This window comes from Acromyrmex echinatior, chromosome 10 (assembly GCF_024713525.1).
Source record: "Acromyrmex echinatior isolate Ae372 chromosome 10, ASM2471352v2, whole genome shotgun sequence".
In the NCBI taxonomy this organism is placed as follows: Eukaryota; Metazoa; Arthropoda; class Insecta; order Hymenoptera; family Formicidae; genus Acromyrmex; species Acromyrmex echinatior.
Genome location: NC_141861.1, coordinates 10,424,128 through 10,442,892, shown reverse-complemented (window position 1 = coordinate 10,442,892; position 18,765 = coordinate 10,424,128). Strand labels below are relative to the sequence as shown.

The following is an 18,765-nucleotide window of genomic DNA, read 5'->3' as shown; positions in this document are numbered from 1 at the left end:
TGTAGATACAGCATGTTGACTTGTTTTTCCTTCTTGTCGTCAGTGAGCCATAGAGGAAGGATCTGTTTGTTCTCGATACCATACAGATTGATCAATATGTCGTTCAATTGTTCGAATTTTTTAATGTCTTTTAATGTTATTGGAAATTTGATATCCGCGAGATTTAACACTGTTGTGTAATGCAGATACGATGATTCCCGATGTTCGCATGTCTTTCAACTGGATATAGAGCGGCGACTACCGACCACGCGAAGCACGGATTGTCCGCTGTACGCACACTCGTACTGATCACCACTCGTTTTATTGCTATTTCTCGCGATACTTGTGATGTAGAATCCTGCGCGCATAGGATTTAATTTATTCATGTTTACAGTCACATTGAGGATTGGCGATAATGTCCATCTGCTGTCCTGGAACTCTTCGATGACCTCGATGACGTGCCGCTCATACCACTCGCGCAAATCGGTGCATCGATATATCTCAATGTTTTTCGTGTTCTTAATGTCACGTTTGTTGTTCGTCGCAAATTCACCGTTGAATGCGGTGTTCACTTTCACACTACCATGTCTTTCTATAGTATCTCGCACACGCTCAAGCATTATTTCTCTCGCGTCTTCCAAAAAATCGCTGCGGCTCAATGTGATTAGAATTTATCACAGCGTCAATATACGACTTTCATACACGGCGTCAATCTCTCTCCAGATGAAAGATCTTTCATCACTCGCGTACTCGTCACCAACGTGTACGAAACCGTCGCTCCAATTGTGTTTCCGCGAGTCGCGCGATCCTAGCCACGGATTGTTTGTGCTTAACGGAGAGGCGCGGACGCTTGGCACGACAAAGTTCTTCTTGCTGCTCGATGCTCTCGTCGCATCTCGTCATTGCGGCCACGCGAAATACTCCACTAGAGTAGCGACCTGGCCGCCTTGTTCCAGCAGGTCGCGTTCCACTCGCTCGTGGTTTTTGCATCTTTTCAGTCTTTAGATTACGTCCACTCTTCCATGGAGCACTTACATGTTACATTCGATCATCACCGCGATATATCTTGAATGTCATAACATTTTAGCATCTTGTCATTATGTTTGTTTGCGAAAATGGACTGTTCACACTCGAAGCATTGATTTTCAAAAAACAGTTTTAGCGCAGGATATCGTGATCACTATCGTGAAACTCTATCCAGATATTGTCAATAATCAGCAGTTCGACGCATTTTTCACTACTCTCAAGAATCTTAATGCACATGCATCAACGCTGGCTCTTATCTGCAATTTTCTTCACCCAATAATAATCGTCGTTTATTATATTAATATTTCTATTCCACCAATGTCTCTTTTCATACTCATCGTCCTCGTAACATTCATCTCGTAACCATGGGTACACTTTTTGTCGCACGAGTAAAGACCACTAAGAAATAAGTTCTCTGATAATAATTATTCCATATTTCTCACTACGTATATCTCATTTTCGATCGCGTAAGAACTGCACCGACGATATTCGCATACCTATAGCTCTCTTTTGCAGATTATTGAGAACATACAGCATATCATCTACATTATAGTCTTTATTATCTGTATGGTCCTCCATCATTATTTATTCCATTATCTCGTCGGATTCCATGTTTCACTATACTATTCACAATACTATTCACAATATTTTCTCAATTTGTGCAAATTGGGCACTTGTTGCATGGAAATACAGTATACAGCGGCACTCTGCAATTCGCGCAAGACCGCCTAGCGCATCAATATAATCGATGTCGTACTTCCTTACAAGATACATTCCCACAACGTCAGTGTCAACTAAACGGATTATGCATGCTGCACATACAGTTAAAGTACTATCCGTTGCATAGTAATATTGCAGTTTTAGTACGGCTAAGTCATGCAGCGTTTAGTACGGCTGTTCATGTATTTCCGGAGATGGCATAAATTTTTTTACACGATCCGTATCATACTCACTCAAGTCATCACCACGCTAGCAAAACCAGTATCGTCGGATAGCACTTCTTCATCGGATGAATTTTCGTTCATTATCTTCTCAAAGTCTACTTCCAAGTCTTTTCCATTTTTATTATTAATATAAACACCTCGTTTATAATATTCTCAAATTGTCGCGGGTCTGCGTCCAATATTCTTGACTATGTCGGCTATATCCTCGACATTCGCACGATGGTTAGCCACACTTTTTACGCTGCTCTTATTGCGATCGATTCAATCTCCTAAGATACCAACTGGTGTCGAGCACTTATGACCTATATTTCGTTACATCCAGTGGATTTCTCCGTTTCGTGAACATTTCGGCAAAAATAATCGTTAGGATAAAGCGCGAACATAAAATTTGAGCGTTATTAGCGAGCGTGACAGTATTTAAGAAACGTGTCATTAGAAACCTTCTCAACGATATTGGAAACATAAGCAAAAATATAGAACCTTAGAATCGCTTGATCTACGGCGAATAAAATTTACGACAAAGATTAGAAACCATGTAGAGAAAATTTTATATAAACACGACCTGTTCAGTAAATACAAAATCTAAATGTGGATCCTGTGTAGATAAAAACTCATATTTCCAAACGCGTAAAAGCAAGTTGAACAGCGTTTTCTTATCAACAACAGGAAGTTGATAATATAAATGTGGCATCAAAAAGCCCAGCTTTTAATTTTTTAGATTGTCGATTGTAAAATTTAAGTAAATACTATCTAGACGAGAGAATGCATGTTCAAGTAATAATAGAGAAATCGACGATAAAAAAGGGGTGTATCGATTCGGAGAACTAGCTTTTGTGTGGATTCCTGTATGTTTCGTCTTCCACATTTACCGCAGAAGAGTTATGTTTTTTATTTAGCAGCCGAAACATCGGCGCTTCTCATAATACGTCACAGATGTACCATCTTTGAAAATCCGTGCATTGAACAGTCTTACTAAACACTGCATGATCCAATGTTACTATACAACGAATGGTGCTTTAACTGTATGTGCAACATGATCCGTTTGGCTGACACTGACGTTGTGGGAATGTATCCTGTAAGGAAGTACGACATCGATTATATTGATGTGCTAGGCAGTCTTGCGCTAATTGCAGAGTGCCATATGCTGTATACTGTATTTCCGTGCAACAAGTATCCAATCTGTACAAATTGAGAAATTATTGCGACATGTCACAGATTTGACAGTGTATATAAGCAGTGTACAAAGCCTTTTTTATTCAATTGTAAATTTTAGATACGAGCGATAAGATATGGATCGAGTAAAAAAATATATACATCGAAAATCGGCGCAAGGAATATCGTCCCTTGTCGCCAGATCCACCAAGTCCGATCATCAAAAGAAAAAGTGAGATATTGGGAATTCTGACGGAAAAGCATTAAAGTCGTCACCAACGTCATCAATGTCATCAAAATATAAGCCATAAGATATTGCATTTAGGGTGACTAGTGCATTTTATTATCTGCTAAAAAGCAAATAGTGATTAAAAAGTTCTTTGTTCTCTTTTTTCCAGAAACCGCTGCTAGCGATATTTGAGCCACCGATCACATTCGAACGTTGCCGACCCCGAAAAAAAAAAATAAAATGAGAAAAATCAGTATAATAAGATGAATAAAAAACATTCGCACTATAAATATATAAATATGTGTATGTGTGTGTGTGTGTGTGTGTGTGTGTGTGTGTGTGTGTGTGTGTGTGTGTGTGTGTGCGTGCGTGCGTACCTTACTTTACTATGCATTTACTACCCGTTATATCCTTTGCCCCGACGAGAAAAAGAAAGAAAAAGAAAAAAAACAACATATTATGAAAACTAAGTCATAAAAAAAGGTAAAGGAAAAAAAAGGATATCGTACCCTATCGTCGCTCTCGTTCTTTTTCTAACATGCGAGCTCTTGTTACTTACGCATTTTTTTTGTAGTGTCTAGAGTTCTATAGACTACAAATGTTTATTTATAATCTTAAGTGTTTTATTTCTTCCATAAGTGTTTCCTGTGCAGCGAAAAAGTAAAACATATCCTAGGCACCATTACTGTGGCAAAAGATGTTTCTCGGCATCAGTCTTGTCTGCGTGCGCGACCAGTATATTACAACTTGAGTGTATGTAGAACGACGATTGGGTGTATGTAGAATCTGATCGGTTCGTTATTGAGACCTAATAATCTCAATCCCTCGCAACTCGCGATCTCGTGTAAAAAGTAGCTACAGTAGTGTCGTTACGCATGTCTTTAGCGTCGAGTCTTATCTGCGTGCGCAAGTACGAGGGTAAGTCAATAAGTTCTTAGAAAATCTGTCAGAGGGCACTCGCAGTGTCATGTCACATTACTTTTTGATAAATAGCATCTTTCAGCTGATTACTGTCAAATTTTGAGCGGAATTCATCGCGTGGTTCCATTTCTGTAGACAATTAAAGCTAACAACCTTTGTATTTTTTGCAAAATGGAAAAGAACGAGTTTCATGCAGTGATCAAACATCTACATATAAGAGGTTTAACACCGAAAGAAATCAAAGCCGAGATGCATAATGTTCATAGCACATCTGCATCAGCGTTTGCAACTGTATACAATTGGGTGAATGAATTTAAACGTGGTCGCACATTCACATGTGATGCACCTCATTCGGGACGTCCAATTGAGGCTGCTATACCAGAAATCATCGATAAAGTCCACGATATTGTTTTGACTGATTGACGAGTGAAAGTGCGCGAGCTTGTTGAGGTCATAGACATATCACATGGCACAATGATTTCAATTTTGCACGAACAATTGAGTATGAAAAAGCTATCGGCAAGATAGGTGCCGCGATAGATGTTGCTCATTGTGGACCATAAGCGTGTCCGTGTGACGATTTCAAAACAATGTTTGAAGATGTTTCAGCATAATCCAGATGAATTTTTGTGTCGATTCATTACTGTGGACGAAACATAGATCCATTACTTTACATCCGAGACGAAGGAACAGTCAAAACAATGGACTTCACCGAGTGAATCAGATCCGAAGAAGTCGAAGACCGTGAAATCAGCCGGAAAGATGATGGCCACAGTTTTTTGAGATGCACGCGGTATAATTCATATCGATTACCTTCCGTCGAAGCAAATGATCAATGGCGATTACTACGTAGCCTTATTGGACTATTTCAACAACATTTTAAAGAAAAAAACGTCCATTTGGCGAAGAAGAAAGTGCTCTCAAGACAATGCACGAATTCACACGTGCCCGGCACCAATAGCCAAATTCAACGAATTTCGCTACGAATTCCATCCTTCTCCATCCAGCCAGATTTATATTCGTTAGATTTAATCCCCTGCGACTATTTCCTGATTTCTGAAGAAATGGTTCGCAGGAAAGAGATTCACCATCAGAGAGCAGCTCATCGCCGAAACAGAGGCTTATTTTGAAGGGTTGGACAAATCATATTATTCGGACGGCTTAAAAAAGTTGGAGAATCGTTAAATCAAGTGTATCGAGCTGAAAGGAGACTATGTTGAGAAATAAAAATGAATCGATCAAAAAAAATGTATTTCACTATGTTTTTCTAAAAACTTATTGACTTGTCTTCGTATAACGAAACTTTGTATCGTACTTATGAAGAAGCGATGCATGTAGTATATTACGAGTGATTTTTTTAAATTTATAAACTGCAAAGAAATATTCCGCCATTTAGCGACTTACATGACAATTTGTGTGTGACTAAGAAAAAAAAAACTACTTCCGCGTAAAAAAATAAAATTGATTGATGGGGAGGAGAACGTCCTCGTCGAAGAAGACATCCACATGGACGTCCTAGGTGAGGAGGAGGACAAGGATTCTGTTATCATTTGGGTATATCATGAAATAGAAATGAAGCATGCCGACGATGATTGGGAGGAAGAAGAGAAGGAGGAAGAAGAAGATGTCGTGTATGTGGGCGTCGATCAGCCTATCATCTCAACAACGTTAATGCAGATAAATGTGTCGCATTCATGATGGAACTCCTTCACTTGCACAACAAGGTGGAACTTCTTCACATCCTCGCGGAGGCGGAGGAGGAAAAAAAAAGAGGAGGCTAAGGAGTAAGCAAAGCGAGGAGGAGGAGGAGGAAAAGAAAGAGGGGGAGGAGAAGAAAAACGAGGAGATTTATTTTAAATAGTTTGTTATAATTTTTTAAGCGCTCCTCTCACCTACGAGTACTTCCGCTTTCTCTCGCCTACGAGTATTTCTTTTACTCTACTTCCCTTCGCCTACGAATATCCCCCGCTCCGCTTTCCCTCGCCTACGAGTATCCTCGCGCTCCGAGCTCCCTTCATAGGACCTGGATTAGAATCTCCCTAATATACCTACTGAGAAACAAGTTCCACATAAAAGCAAATTCGAATGTTGACAAGAGTAGAACATCTACACTGCATTCACTTTTATCCTGTCCTTCGAACACTCGCGTTGTAAAAATAACAATATTGTTCCTATCAATCATTTGGGCATGTGTAGATCTAAGAATATCTTATGTATAATTGGACTATTCTTCACTAGGGAACGTATTCATTATATTAAATCACATATAAACAAGATTTCAGATAAACAGGAATCCTATTAACTTCATCTTCTCCTCTCTTCTATGACAAAACAAACTCTTATATCCGCATTATTTACTCAAGTTATAATGTAAGTAGGATATGAAAGACTGTTCTTTTGATAAGTCAAGAAAGTCCCTGTCCCTCCTTCCTCAATATATATTTGCCCCCCCTCTACAGCTTCTATATAAAGGGAGTTCTCCAGAGGAGCAACTCAGTATTAGTACGCTCCTTGCCCTGAAATGAACAGCAAAGTTCACAAAACATTGGCATTAGCAATGGATGAAAATACGGCAGTAACCTTCTAATATCTTTGAAAATTATACAACGAATTACTATAAATCTTAAAACTCAAATTAGAACCTATTTGTCCTTTTGCATAATCGGCATCAATTCAAACATAGTCGAACGACGGATCTCCTTGTTGAAGTTTAGACTAAGCAAAAGAATTTCTAATTACGTAGCCAATTGATTTAAACTTTTACCCATAGTTTATAAATAAATCTTATTTTTTCAGTACGTTTTATTGATGTCGGAGGCAACTCTTATCCTCGCCAGTGACAACATGCTGACCGCTTCTTTATCGCGTCGTGTCAACAAACATCTTCATTGGATTCTTCAAGCCATTGGGCTAATCTTGACTTTGGTCGGCGTAGGCGTGAAGTATAACGTCAAATCAGTACACTTCCTTTCAATTCATAGTATTACAGGCATCTCTTCATTGGTTATTATCTGCATAGTAACTCTTCTCGGATATCCGGTATGGATCGCATGGAAACTTCGTAAGTTCGTACGACCAATGATTATCAAATTTTTTCATAATTTTCTGGCCACTATCGGCTTTATCATCGGTATGATCTCGCAATGTTACGGTTATAAAAAAGCTTGGGTATATGAAGTAGAAATGAAGCACGCCGACGATATGCTACTTATACTCACAATATTGATCACAATATTATCTTTAAGGGGTGCGCTCAACTCTCTTTATAGACAAGCCACCACTTATCTAAAATTAATTTGCTCTTTCACCTAATATATGAGAATGTTGGCATGTAAAATTCTTTATCTATTTATAATTATAAGAAATTATCATGCTTTATTAATATTTTGTTATTTACATTTAGTTAAAATAATGTAAATAATTACTAAGATATTTAACATTATATTTGAAAACGGAAAGATAAAGAGCATACACCACGAACACAAGATATCATTAGAGAGTAGTTATATTTGATTACAAAAATTATAATCGAATTACAAATAATTAAATATTACATACATAATATTATGTAATATTTAATTATTTGTAATTTGATTATAATTTTTTGTAATCAAATATAACTACTCGCTAACGATGTCTTGCGTCCGTATGACCTTTATCTTTCCATTTTTTAATTTTAATCACTTATTAACATTTATAGTTTATTATATTTGAAATAAACATTTTTTTAAGCGAATTTTTAAAAATACTTATACAATCTATCAGTACTAATTATTAGGTATGGGAAAAAGTTCGTGGTGATTTTTTAGTAAAATTCAAGTGTTTTTCTTAGAGTATTAAAATCAATTTATTTAAACCAAATATGCTCCATTATTTTCAATAATATTTTGCCATTTTTGGAGCAGAGCCATAATCCTATCGCGATAGAACTTCTGTGGTTTCTGGTCGAAAAATTGCTTCAAGTGATTTTTACAGGTCTCTTTTGAAGACAACTTTACACTATTAAGAGAGTTCTGCAGAGATCTAAACAAATGATAGTCTGAAGATGCTATGTCAGGATTATACATTGCATACATTAAGACTTCCCAGCCAAGCTCTCGCAATTTTTGTCGAGTTATCAAAGATGTGTGTGGTCGAGCGTTGTCGTGATGGAAGACGACATCCCTCCTATTGATTAATTCTGACTGTTTCCTCTCAATTGCTTGTTGTAATTTCTCTAGTTGTTCACAGTAGAGTTCGGAATTAATTGTTTGATCGGTCGATAACAGCTCATAGTGAACGATTCCCTTCCAATTCCACCACAAACACAACCTTCTTCGTCGTCAATCCAGATTTTGCGATTACTTGTGCCTTCTCTCCTTCCTTTATCCACAATCTTTTGCGAGTTCGATTGTCGTACGTGATCCATTTTTCATCACCAATTATCATTCTCTTCAGAAATGGCTCAAATTCATTCTGTGTCAGTAGCGTATCGCAAATGTTAATTCAGTCCATCATATTCTTAACACTCAACTAGTGAGAAACCCAAACATCGAGCTTCTTTTTGTATCCAGCTTTGTGTAAATGATTTAAAACTGTTTTGTAGTCGTGCCTAGTTCCCTGACAATCTCCACAGTACTTATCACGCTCGACTTTTTTCATGATTTCATCGGATTTTTTAGTGATTGGTCGACCGGAGCGAGATTTATCTTTCACATCGAAATTTCCAGTACGAAAACAAGCGAACCATTTCCGTGTTATTGATTTTGATAGAGTATCTTCACCGTAAATAGCACAAATTTTTTCATAAGCCTGTGCAGCGTTCTTGCCTTTATCGTAGTAATACTGCAAAATGTAGCGATTTTTTTCCTTATTTATTTCCATTTTAAAAATAAAATAAATTTTGATTCACTTCACCGATTTCAATTTTTTTCGGCTCAAATCAAAGGTTGAAATGTCTTTTTTTAAATGCACATCTCAATCACGTTGTCGATGCGATTAGTAGTTACCGAGTGCTGAGCATTTAATGTCATCTAGTGGGAAAAACGCCACGAACTTTTTCCCACACTCAAGGAATTAAGCAGAATTAGATGGTAACTAGTTAATAAGCTAAATTATAAATAAAAAGTTAGAATTAATTACTTTTCACATAAGTATTTAATTTTAAACATTAATTCATCCTTTTTCTTTTTAGATTAAAGCACATTTATTTCCCTAATTAGCAATATCAATTTCTATAAATATTAAATTAGAGAATTAGTTTAGAAGTTAAAGGAGATTACTAATTAGTTAATTAATTAATTAAAGAAACTCTATCAATGTGTCAATGGGCGAGACGTAATGCCCGAAGATTAGATTGGGTCAGCATTCAGGGAACGCTATTAATGTCATGCTGTCCTTGTTTTAAATCTAGGATAAAGAAAGAAAAATTATCTATTTACAGCGACGCAAAGGGTTTGCTGGTTATCATCATGACATGATTCATTGCCATTGACATGATTCATAACCATTCGTGAATCTTACCGTTTACTTTTCAGGACGAGGAGCGCAATGATACCCATCTATTCCTTCGAAAAACTTTTGTTATATCCCTCATAGGAATAATAACGAGTATTTAAGCCAAAGGGTTGGAAATTCACAGAATCAATGTTTGTAAAAAAGTTTTAATTACACTCACAAATACTTTACAAAATGTCTTGTCTGTGATTCGCCTTACGGATAACAACTTTGAATAGATATACACTAGGCCAGTTCTGGATCAATTCGTATTAGTGCGTATAAGGCATATACGTATACGCGGTATGTGTGCGTGTGTGTGTGAGTATAGGTCCGAGGGTGGGGGAAGTACGTTGCTAGCGTTCGACGTTACTAGGTAAGGGGACCGAAGAAGAGGGAGTCGACGTCACTGAGCGAGGAGCCCTTGGAAGGGAGACAGGACCCACTATGTTATTCTCTCTTTCTTCCACTCATTATAAAGTACAGTTCTCTCCCTTCTCGTTGCGGCTCTATACTTACCCATGCTTTCTCTCTTCCTCCCGTTACAGTCCCATATCTACCACATTATTCGCGCGCTCTCTTTCTCCCGTTGTAGTCCTATACCTACCTACCGTCTCTTCCTCATGCTCTCTCGCTTCCTCTCGTTGTAGTCCCATATCTACCATATTATTCGCGCTCTCTTTTTCTCCCATTGAATTCTCTCCCTCGTTCTCGATTTTATTAAGATGAATATTCATTTAATGATTTTTAAATAATGTGATTTAACATTTAAACGTAATAACTTTGTTAATTGTAATGAGCGCCTTATCAACTATATAATATACGGAATATATTATTATAGTATATAAAGAAATAGTGTAGGGACAAAGGAATAAATATAATTTTTAAACACAGAATAATATTTATTAAAATTTATTTTTTAATATTCACATTTTTTATTCGTGTAATGTATTATAATCACACAATAATGTTTCTTTTTTGATAATGTTTCTGTGTTGTTTTAGTGTTGTTACGTGTTTATAAAAAGAACTGATGCAATTGTCACTATTCTTCGTTTTTTTCTGTCCGACAAAAAGTATTATATTAATATTTATAAATATAATATTTTAAGTACAATATTTTAAATGTAATAATGAAAATAAGATTCTTACCTCGGGCTCGTCGACTTCATATGGACGAAGTCCAAATAAGTAGTGGAGGTCAAATATGTCAAAAGATACCCAATTTAAGTTATCTTCTAGGTACTTCTCCTAGAGATTGTCAAGTACTTGCTTATCGAAAAATCTCGCTAACCGAACACTTCGTCGGTGATCTATGTTAATAAATCCTCGGATCTTTATATTTCGACACTGAATATCCTGATAAAAATAAATATATATATCATTAATAATAATAAAAAAATTACATTTATATAAAAAAGTGGTGTACATAAAAACGCAATTTTACTCATCAAAGACACTATTTGTATCCTTAATTAATTCATTTTTTAGATGTATCCGTTCGACAGGCTCATTATCAACCATTAGCATCTAAAAAAATCACACTGAAAAAATTATACTAAAAGAAAAAAATCACACTGAAAAAATCACACATATATCTAAGACTCATCCCCCGAACCGGATATTCGTATGTAATTTCTAATGTCTCTTGTAAGTTGCACATTTTTCACAATATATATAATTTCACAGTGCTACAGCGATAGAATCTTCTGACATACTGACACACTGACCGGCTGACTGCGAAGGATTGCATGAGAAAATGTAGGTATAGCAAAAAAATTATACATGACGTAACTTAGATTCATTGAAAGACCTGTTTTATTGAATTGACCCAAGATTTGCTTATCCATATTCGAAGAATTTTTAGTTGATTCAATCGAAATAGTTTGTTTCTGGATATCTGATATTTTTCGAAAAGAATTCTTAGCATTGCCTCTCGGTCAAAAGTATTGGGAGTACAAATTAGTTCGGTCCGTTTTTTTTGTGTTCAAAATTTCAAAATAAATGAATGAACAGATTAATTAAAGTATTGTCCATCGCTGGCTACTACTTTTTCCCATCTCTCAGGCAATTTTCGAATTCCATCTCGAAAAAATAACTCGTTTTTGGAGACGATCCAATTTTGGAGCCAATTTTCGATTTCTACGAAAGAGCGAACCGGTGCCAAATCCTTCGGAACAATCAATAATCAAAAGAAGCAATGTCCGAAGAATACGGCGGGTGCGATAAAACATCTCATTTGAGCATTTTCAAATATTTTTTTACGACTTTTGCGACATGAGGCCGAGCGGTCATAAAGAAAAATAACTTTATCATGTCTTTGCTCGTATTCCGGCCGTTTTTCTCGCAATGCACGGCTCAAACGAATCAATTGTAGCCGATACCGATCGCCCGTAATGGAATCGCCAGGTTTCAGCAGCTCATAGTAAACAACATCCTTTTGGTCCCAACAGATACAGAGCATGATCTTCGAACCATGAAGATTTGGCTTTAGTGTTGATGTTGAAGTCGCAACGATTAACCGGGCTTAGCGTAGTATTTTTTCTTCTTGGGGTTGTCATAGAATATCCACTTCTCATCTCCAGTCACAATCCGATGCAAAAAATCTTTTCTTTGTTATCTTTGAATCAGCTGTTCGCAAGTGAAAAATCGCCTTTCAACGTCTCTCGGTTTCAGTTCATAAGGCACCCAATTTTCTTGTTTTTATTATTCCCATGGCTCTCAATCGTGCAGAAACGGCTTGTTGAGATACTCCCAATGATTCTGCAAGCTCCTCTTGCGTTTGACTTTGATCTTCTTCGAGTAATGCCTCTAATTCTTTGTCTTCGAATTTTTTTGGCTGTCCAGCGCGAGGCTTGTCTTCAACGCTGAAATCTCCATTCTTGAAACGTCGAAACCATTCCCTACATGATTTATCAGTTGGAGCAGTGTCACCATAAACTTCGACAAGCATTCGATGGGCTTCAGCTGCACTTTTCTTCCAATTAAAGTAGAAAATTAGAACTTCCCGCAAATGCTGCTTAACACAAAATTCGATATTTCAAACACAGTAAAAATCAAGGTTTTTGTATGAAACTCAAAGCGATATAAACTGAATATAACTTATTAGCATGTCTAACCTCTCTGAAAACGTTAAAATCAGCTGTCACTATGAACCATTCACAATAGCCGGAGCCATCTTTTGAAAAACAGACCAAACTAATTTGTACTCCTAATATATGAAAAAAGTACCACATCCGAAAAGCACGACGAAAAACATAAACATTTTTTTGCAAGATATTATTTACAGAAAAAAATAATTCCATATTAAAATTATATATCTCAGTCAAAAACTAATTTTTAATAGTATAAGATAAAAATGGGCGAAGCGTGACACGCGCTTTCTTAATCGCTTATTAATCGTACTACCGAATAGCTATTATATTATTAATTGATTGTTAATTACTGGGAAAGAAATTAAAATGTATTTAAAAAAAAACCATACTTTATTTTTTTCAAATTGATACAGTTCTTTTTGATGTTGTGATCACCAATTGTATATTTTAAATACATTCTGTAACACACAGTTCTTAGCATGTTTTCCACATCGCATAGTATTAGTAATATCTAAATTATTCAAAGATATATTCTATATTTTCGTAATCAACTTCCAAGGTTTCAATGGTTATGTCATCAGTGGTTATGTCATCAATGGTTATATCTATCGAGTATATCAGCCAATCACGTTTTTGACGTCCTTTAACATATATGAGAGCCTTATTGTCATTCGCACTGATTATAACCATTACAATCAGATCTTTCGCCATGTTGTACGGGATTATTCCATCTTCCTATTGCAATCCATGGTAAGCACTCAATCAGCACAAGACTTTTCGGATCTTGTCAAGATATTCCATGGCATGGGGCATGTAAAAATGTAATGAAAAAGAATGACTCCTTTTCTCAACACTGCTACTTCCTTCACAATAAATCTCCTTCCAACGACAAATCTTTGCAGATCCACAAATGATATGGCCATAGCGAACGATTTTTTGAGACTGTGCTCGATCAGGAAAAAATCTTGACTTTTATCCCTTATATCGAAAAGAGAAGGGAGAGTATTACTCTTTCGCAAAAACGATAATTTACGTAATCTTGCGTACTACGTTGGACATTGGGCTGTATTCGATCACGCGGTCGATGATGTAATAGGCGGTTGTATTCGCGGATATATTCTCTTTGAATTCAAATTCTAATCGTACATACACAATGTCACTCTTGACGGACTCATTTTGTCGCGAGCAGTCAATGGAATTAGAGTAAAATCTCTCAAAAAGTTTAATTGGAATGACGATTCATTTCTTTCATGAGGGATTTGATTAAGACATACGAAAACGTAATTATAAAAATAGCGACTCTGCGTTTGTCAAAGTCTAGATTTAGATCATCATACGGATAAAATTCAGAATTTAAATAAACATCCCATGATTAATTTACAAGTATCGAAGTAAGTTTTACGTGCTGACATGATATTTTTTTTATCAGTCTGTAAATCAAATATATTATAACTTATCGCGGTTTTTCCAACTGAGTCGCAGTCTTGATGGCCCAGGAATGCTTCGTTGTATTTGGCAATAGGGGGTGCTCGTATAATTGTCATTCCGGAAGAATCGTACGAAATACGTGACATACGAGGGTAGGTTGAAAAGTAATGCCTCCACCTCAACAAAATCCTCTAGAATGGATAAAAAATTACCAAAAAATTACAGTAGGTAGAAAAATCTTTATTTAAAAACATCCCATGATTATTTCTCGACATAGTCGCCATTGACATTAATACATTTATGTAACCGATGTATCCATTTGTCCATCCCGTCAACGAAAAATTGGGGCTCTTTATTCCGACACCAAGCATTCACAAATTCTTGAACTTCGTTGTCCGAGTCGAAATGATGTCCCTTAAGGTCATCTTTTAGTAGTGGAAATTAGTCAAAATTTAGTAGTGGAAAGTAGTCAAAATTTCCTTGCACATGTCAAGTCTCTTCTTCTTCATTTCGTCTGTGAGCATCCTTGGGACCCATCTCGCGCAAATCTTTCGATACTCGAGCTCATTACTGATAATATGATTCACTCTTTCTTTAGAAATACCCACGATACGAGCAATTTTATGCTGCGTAATCCTTCGGTTTTCATGAATCAAGTCGTCAATCTTTTGGACATTGCCATCTGTCACCGCAGTTTTCGGACGACCAGACCTTGATAAATCAGAAATTGTAAGCGAACCACTATTAACTTTTTTCGCATTCACAACCCATCTTCGAACATTGCTAATCAATCGTTTCGTCACCGTAAATATTTTTTAAACGAGCATGAATCTCTTTAGGTTCGCACCTTTCTGCGACGAGGAACTCGATAACTGCGCATTGCTTTAACCTAACCTCCATACTGCTTTTCGTTTCCATGATAATAAAATATGAACGCGTGCTCGTACCAACACGGAACTTGACATACTGATTCTAGACAGATGTCACATAACGAGACGCAACGAACTATACCGGTTTCCCCCACCTCCTTTTTTTTTAAAGCATCGGAGGCATTACTTTTCAACCTACCCTCGTACATAGTACTTAAAATGTGCAATTTTACAATCTCATTCCAACAATACTGTAAGAGAGAAAACGCCTCGCAAAAAGGATGAAGAATATCCATTGATTTGCGCTAATAACAATACAATGAAGAGCGAGATCAAATGCGCTTATCGAGTAAATTTCACTAAACCTCACAACATTGGATCATTTCCGCTCCCAAGAGCGGAAACTCATACTTAAATATCGACTACTTTCCAAGGCTCGTAGCATGGATAATTTATTAACTTCATTCAATGCAACGTGAGGCATTCACCATTGTACTTTGAATAATTCAAGTTTCGGCTCTGTCGGTGGACCTTCCACTATGTAATTGTTACTATTGCTTGCTCGTATCAAAATCAATTCATGACGAACGTTAATTACACGTTTGTCTTCTTTACAAAAGCCCACCAACAACGTGCTGAGCGGCACACAAAAATTAAAGTATCCATCGTCTGTCATTAGACTTTTCACGATATCATTAGAGTCGAGAAATCCCGCATTATGCAAGCTATATGCAATTTCATCAGAAAACGTTGCATAACCCTTCATGAGACTAGTCATTCCAACGGAATGAAATTTCTGTTACGGTCGATCTCCATACCATTGAGTTCATATCGAATTTCATTAAACATGAACGCCACGCAATTACATCCAAGCTTTGGTCGGTTTTGTACATCTACCTTTGACATAGCTTTCACATGATAACGTGTATAAATCCTACTTGTATGAGTATCCTTATCTTGTTGCTATGTCCAAACGTGTTGACATATGGATTGACATGTGAAACTCAAACTTGACTTGATGCGATCATCAAAAATCGGTTCGCCTTCAATATTCAAGATATCAGCCATCTCAGATATTTCGTACAACAAAGCCCAACGATTGTAAAAATTTAACGTTCGAGTTTTTTTAACGCAAAGAGTTTTTTTTTCTACTGAACGATCGAATGTTTTTGATCGATGTCATTTCTCTGGCCAAAAATATGTCTCTAGTCTGTTTTGCCTGCTCGTTCAGAATAAGCATCTCATGTTATCGTTGTCGTATCACTTTATAGATGTCGCCTCCGTATATGCAATCTAACGATGATCTCTTCTCCGCGAAAATCGAGCAATCGACCATGTATAATGCGAAGCGTCAGATGCGTAATGCTCCGTACAATGATCGGAAGGTAAATGATCTGCGTAAGTCTTTCCGATATCTTATATCCTGGTGGCACGCTCGGCGAAAACTTGTGTATCGCTTACACACACTTGTCGTTGCTGTATGCATCCGCGGTCACGTTGCATTCAATGCGAATGATGTTTACATTGAGATTTGTCAATTCATCCGATTCATGCCATTGTTGTGGTTCCAACACTCGATTCGAAAATTCTAACAATGATCCAATGTTGTGAGGTTTAGTGAAATTTACTCGATAAGCGCATTTGATTTCGCTCTTCATTGTATTGTTATTAGCGCAAATCAATGGATACTCTTCATCCTTTTTGCGAGGCGTTTTCTCTTTCACAGTATTGTTGGAATGAGATTGTAAAATTGCACATTTTAAGTACTATGTATGTCACGTATTTCGTACGATTCTTCCGGAATGACAATTATCTTGTCGTCTTCGACAAAGTAAAATTTATTATTCAATAAATTTACATTAGATATCGTATGGTAGTAAGTTTCAAAGTCCGTCAGATCGAGCTCGTAATCGCCATCGCTCAAATCTACGGCTAGAAAGTAGCAGGCTGCGAGGACACTACTTTTACCGATAAGCGTAAATGTCAGTAACATGTTTAAATGAATACTGAATTGAAAAAGTGCAATGTCAATTCTTAAATTGATCGTTAACTGTCTGTAAAAACTGCAGACATAGTTGTCCACAATTACTTTGATTGTAACGTTGATAAAGCATGCGATTATACTCGATTTGCGTTACGTTCAAATATCGCATTAATTCCTTTGGTGATCGAAGATTGCCGAAACTATCAAAAACAGCACTATCTTCCCGCTTTACGCCACTCAATGAGTACCTGGTCCCTTAGCATTATCCAAATTTACGATACTGCTTTCGTTTCGGTATACTCCCCCCGTTGGTAAGGTAGTATACGCATAAAAATACCTCTAAAATATGAAATGTGCATAAGTTTTGTCAGTTGTTGCAATTCTGCGTTGGTAGTTGTACCCTTAGGCATTTTTATCGTTTTGTTGACTTTTTTTTCTTAGTTTTCTCTGTTGAGATCCCTCGTCTACGCTTGTACGGAACGAAGTAAACTCCATGACCTTCCATGTCACGATTATGATGTTTCAGTTCTTCCAATTGACGCTGCGCGGCTTTATTGGCGAAGTTATTGCAACAGTCAAAATATCAATACTTAGAGAATTTATTAGCCCCGATTGAAGAAATTGATTATTTTACATTCTCCAATAATAATGATGTCATTTTACCAAACAAGGCGCTTCCAAATTCCATTTTTATCTTTGATAACATGGCGATAAGCAAGACGCGATCAGAGAATACTTTGATGAGTCGATACGCGAACATCGACTGTTTCTATCTTTGTCAGACGTATGCAATGATACCGAAGCATCTTATATGTGATGCAAATCTGTTGATCCTGTTCAAACAGGATGGTACTAATCTAAAACATGTATACAATGACCATGTAAATACCGACATGTCTTACGAGAATTTCTGCGAATTATGTCGCTGCTGTTGGTAGCAAAAGTATGGATTTATAGTGATAGACAAAGACAGTGCACTCACAAATGGACGATACAGAAAAGGATTTAATGAATATGCGATACCGTAACGTGGTTAGACGTTGTCGATACGTTAATTACGCAACGTTCCCTCTCAAGAGTACAAGATGGATAACAGCAAGGAGCTGAAGGATCGTGAGAGGATAGCGAAGCAGATTGAGAAAACCAGTGATTCAATTCGTAAAAAGTATCGAGCTTTGAAAACTGGTAAAATAAATGAAGACATAGCGCTGGAGAAACATTTTCAGCCTATCGTCGAACTTTTGAAACAGATTGTCGAAAACACCGTTCGCAATGAATCTCAACTGATTAAGAAAAAAATAAATATTGTAAAGGATAAAATTATTAAGAAACAAAAACCTAAAGATAATGAAGATAACAAAGATGATGATGATGATGATGATGATGATGATGATGATAATTTCTGGATGGATAAAGCATGGCTTCAATTAACATTATCGCCTAAAAAGCAACGAACAAAAGAACCGATTGTCATATCGGATTCATTTAATTCTACATCGACCGCATCATGCAAATTATCGTACATTTACATTCTCCCTTAACCGAAGATGTTTATAAAATAACCTCTCAATGAACCGCTTGAAACGTTAGTTAAAGTCTTTGCAAACGCAACAAGTTCGTGAAGAGTTACATGATCAATTGGGGCCACTGGAACAAAAATAAAC

At 36.7% G+C, this 18,765-nt stretch overlaps 2 protein-coding genes and 1 pseudogene across 2 annotated transcripts in view; 1 reads left to right on the top strand and 2 right to left on the bottom strand.

Moving 5' to 3' along the window:
* The window catches only part of LOC105152955 (transmembrane reductase CYB561D2), a 77,562-nt gene extending 69,784 nt beyond the window's left edge, over window positions 1–7,778 (top strand). The window contains exon 3 of the mRNA XM_011067525.2: window positions 7,048–7,778. Coding sequence (XP_011065827.1) covers window positions 7,048–7,563 — 516 coding nt within the window. The 3' untranslated portion in view covers window positions 7,564–7,778. The remainder of the gene's footprint in view (window positions 1–7,047) is intronic.
* A 742-nt stretch (window positions 7,779–8,520) lies between these two features.
* On the bottom strand, window positions 8,521–10,391 carry LOC105152956 (histone-lysine N-methyltransferase SETMAR-like). The gene is made up of 3 exons (XM_011067526.1): window positions 10,338–10,391; window positions 8,776–9,075; window positions 8,521–8,706 (listed from the first exon to the last, which is right to left on the bottom strand). The coding sequence occupies exons 1-3, from the start codon at window positions 10,389–10,391 to the stop codon at window positions 8,521–8,523; spliced, it is 540 nt and encodes a 179-aa protein (XP_011065828.1).
* Window positions 10,392–12,021: 1,630 nt separating this feature from the next.
* Window positions 12,022–15,320, bottom strand: LOC147908283 (uncharacterized; annotated as a pseudogene).
* Window positions 15,321–18,765: the final 3,445 nt, after the last annotated feature.

Excerpts from the sequence above, each read along its gene's own strand:
- LOC105152956 (XM_011067526.1), bottom strand. The coding sequence starts at position 10,391 with ATGGTAGATATGGGACTACAACGAGAGGAAGCGAGAGAGCATGAGGAA. Across the intron at positions 9,076-10,337 it reads GAGAGCATGAGGAAGAGACG|TATTACTACGATAAAGGCAA; the intron begins GTAGGTAGGTAT and ends TACATTTTGCAG. Across the intron at positions 8,707-8,775 it reads AAAAGAAGCTCGATGTTTGG|AATGAATTTGAGCCATTTCT; the intron begins GTTTCTCACTAG and ends CTACTGACACAG.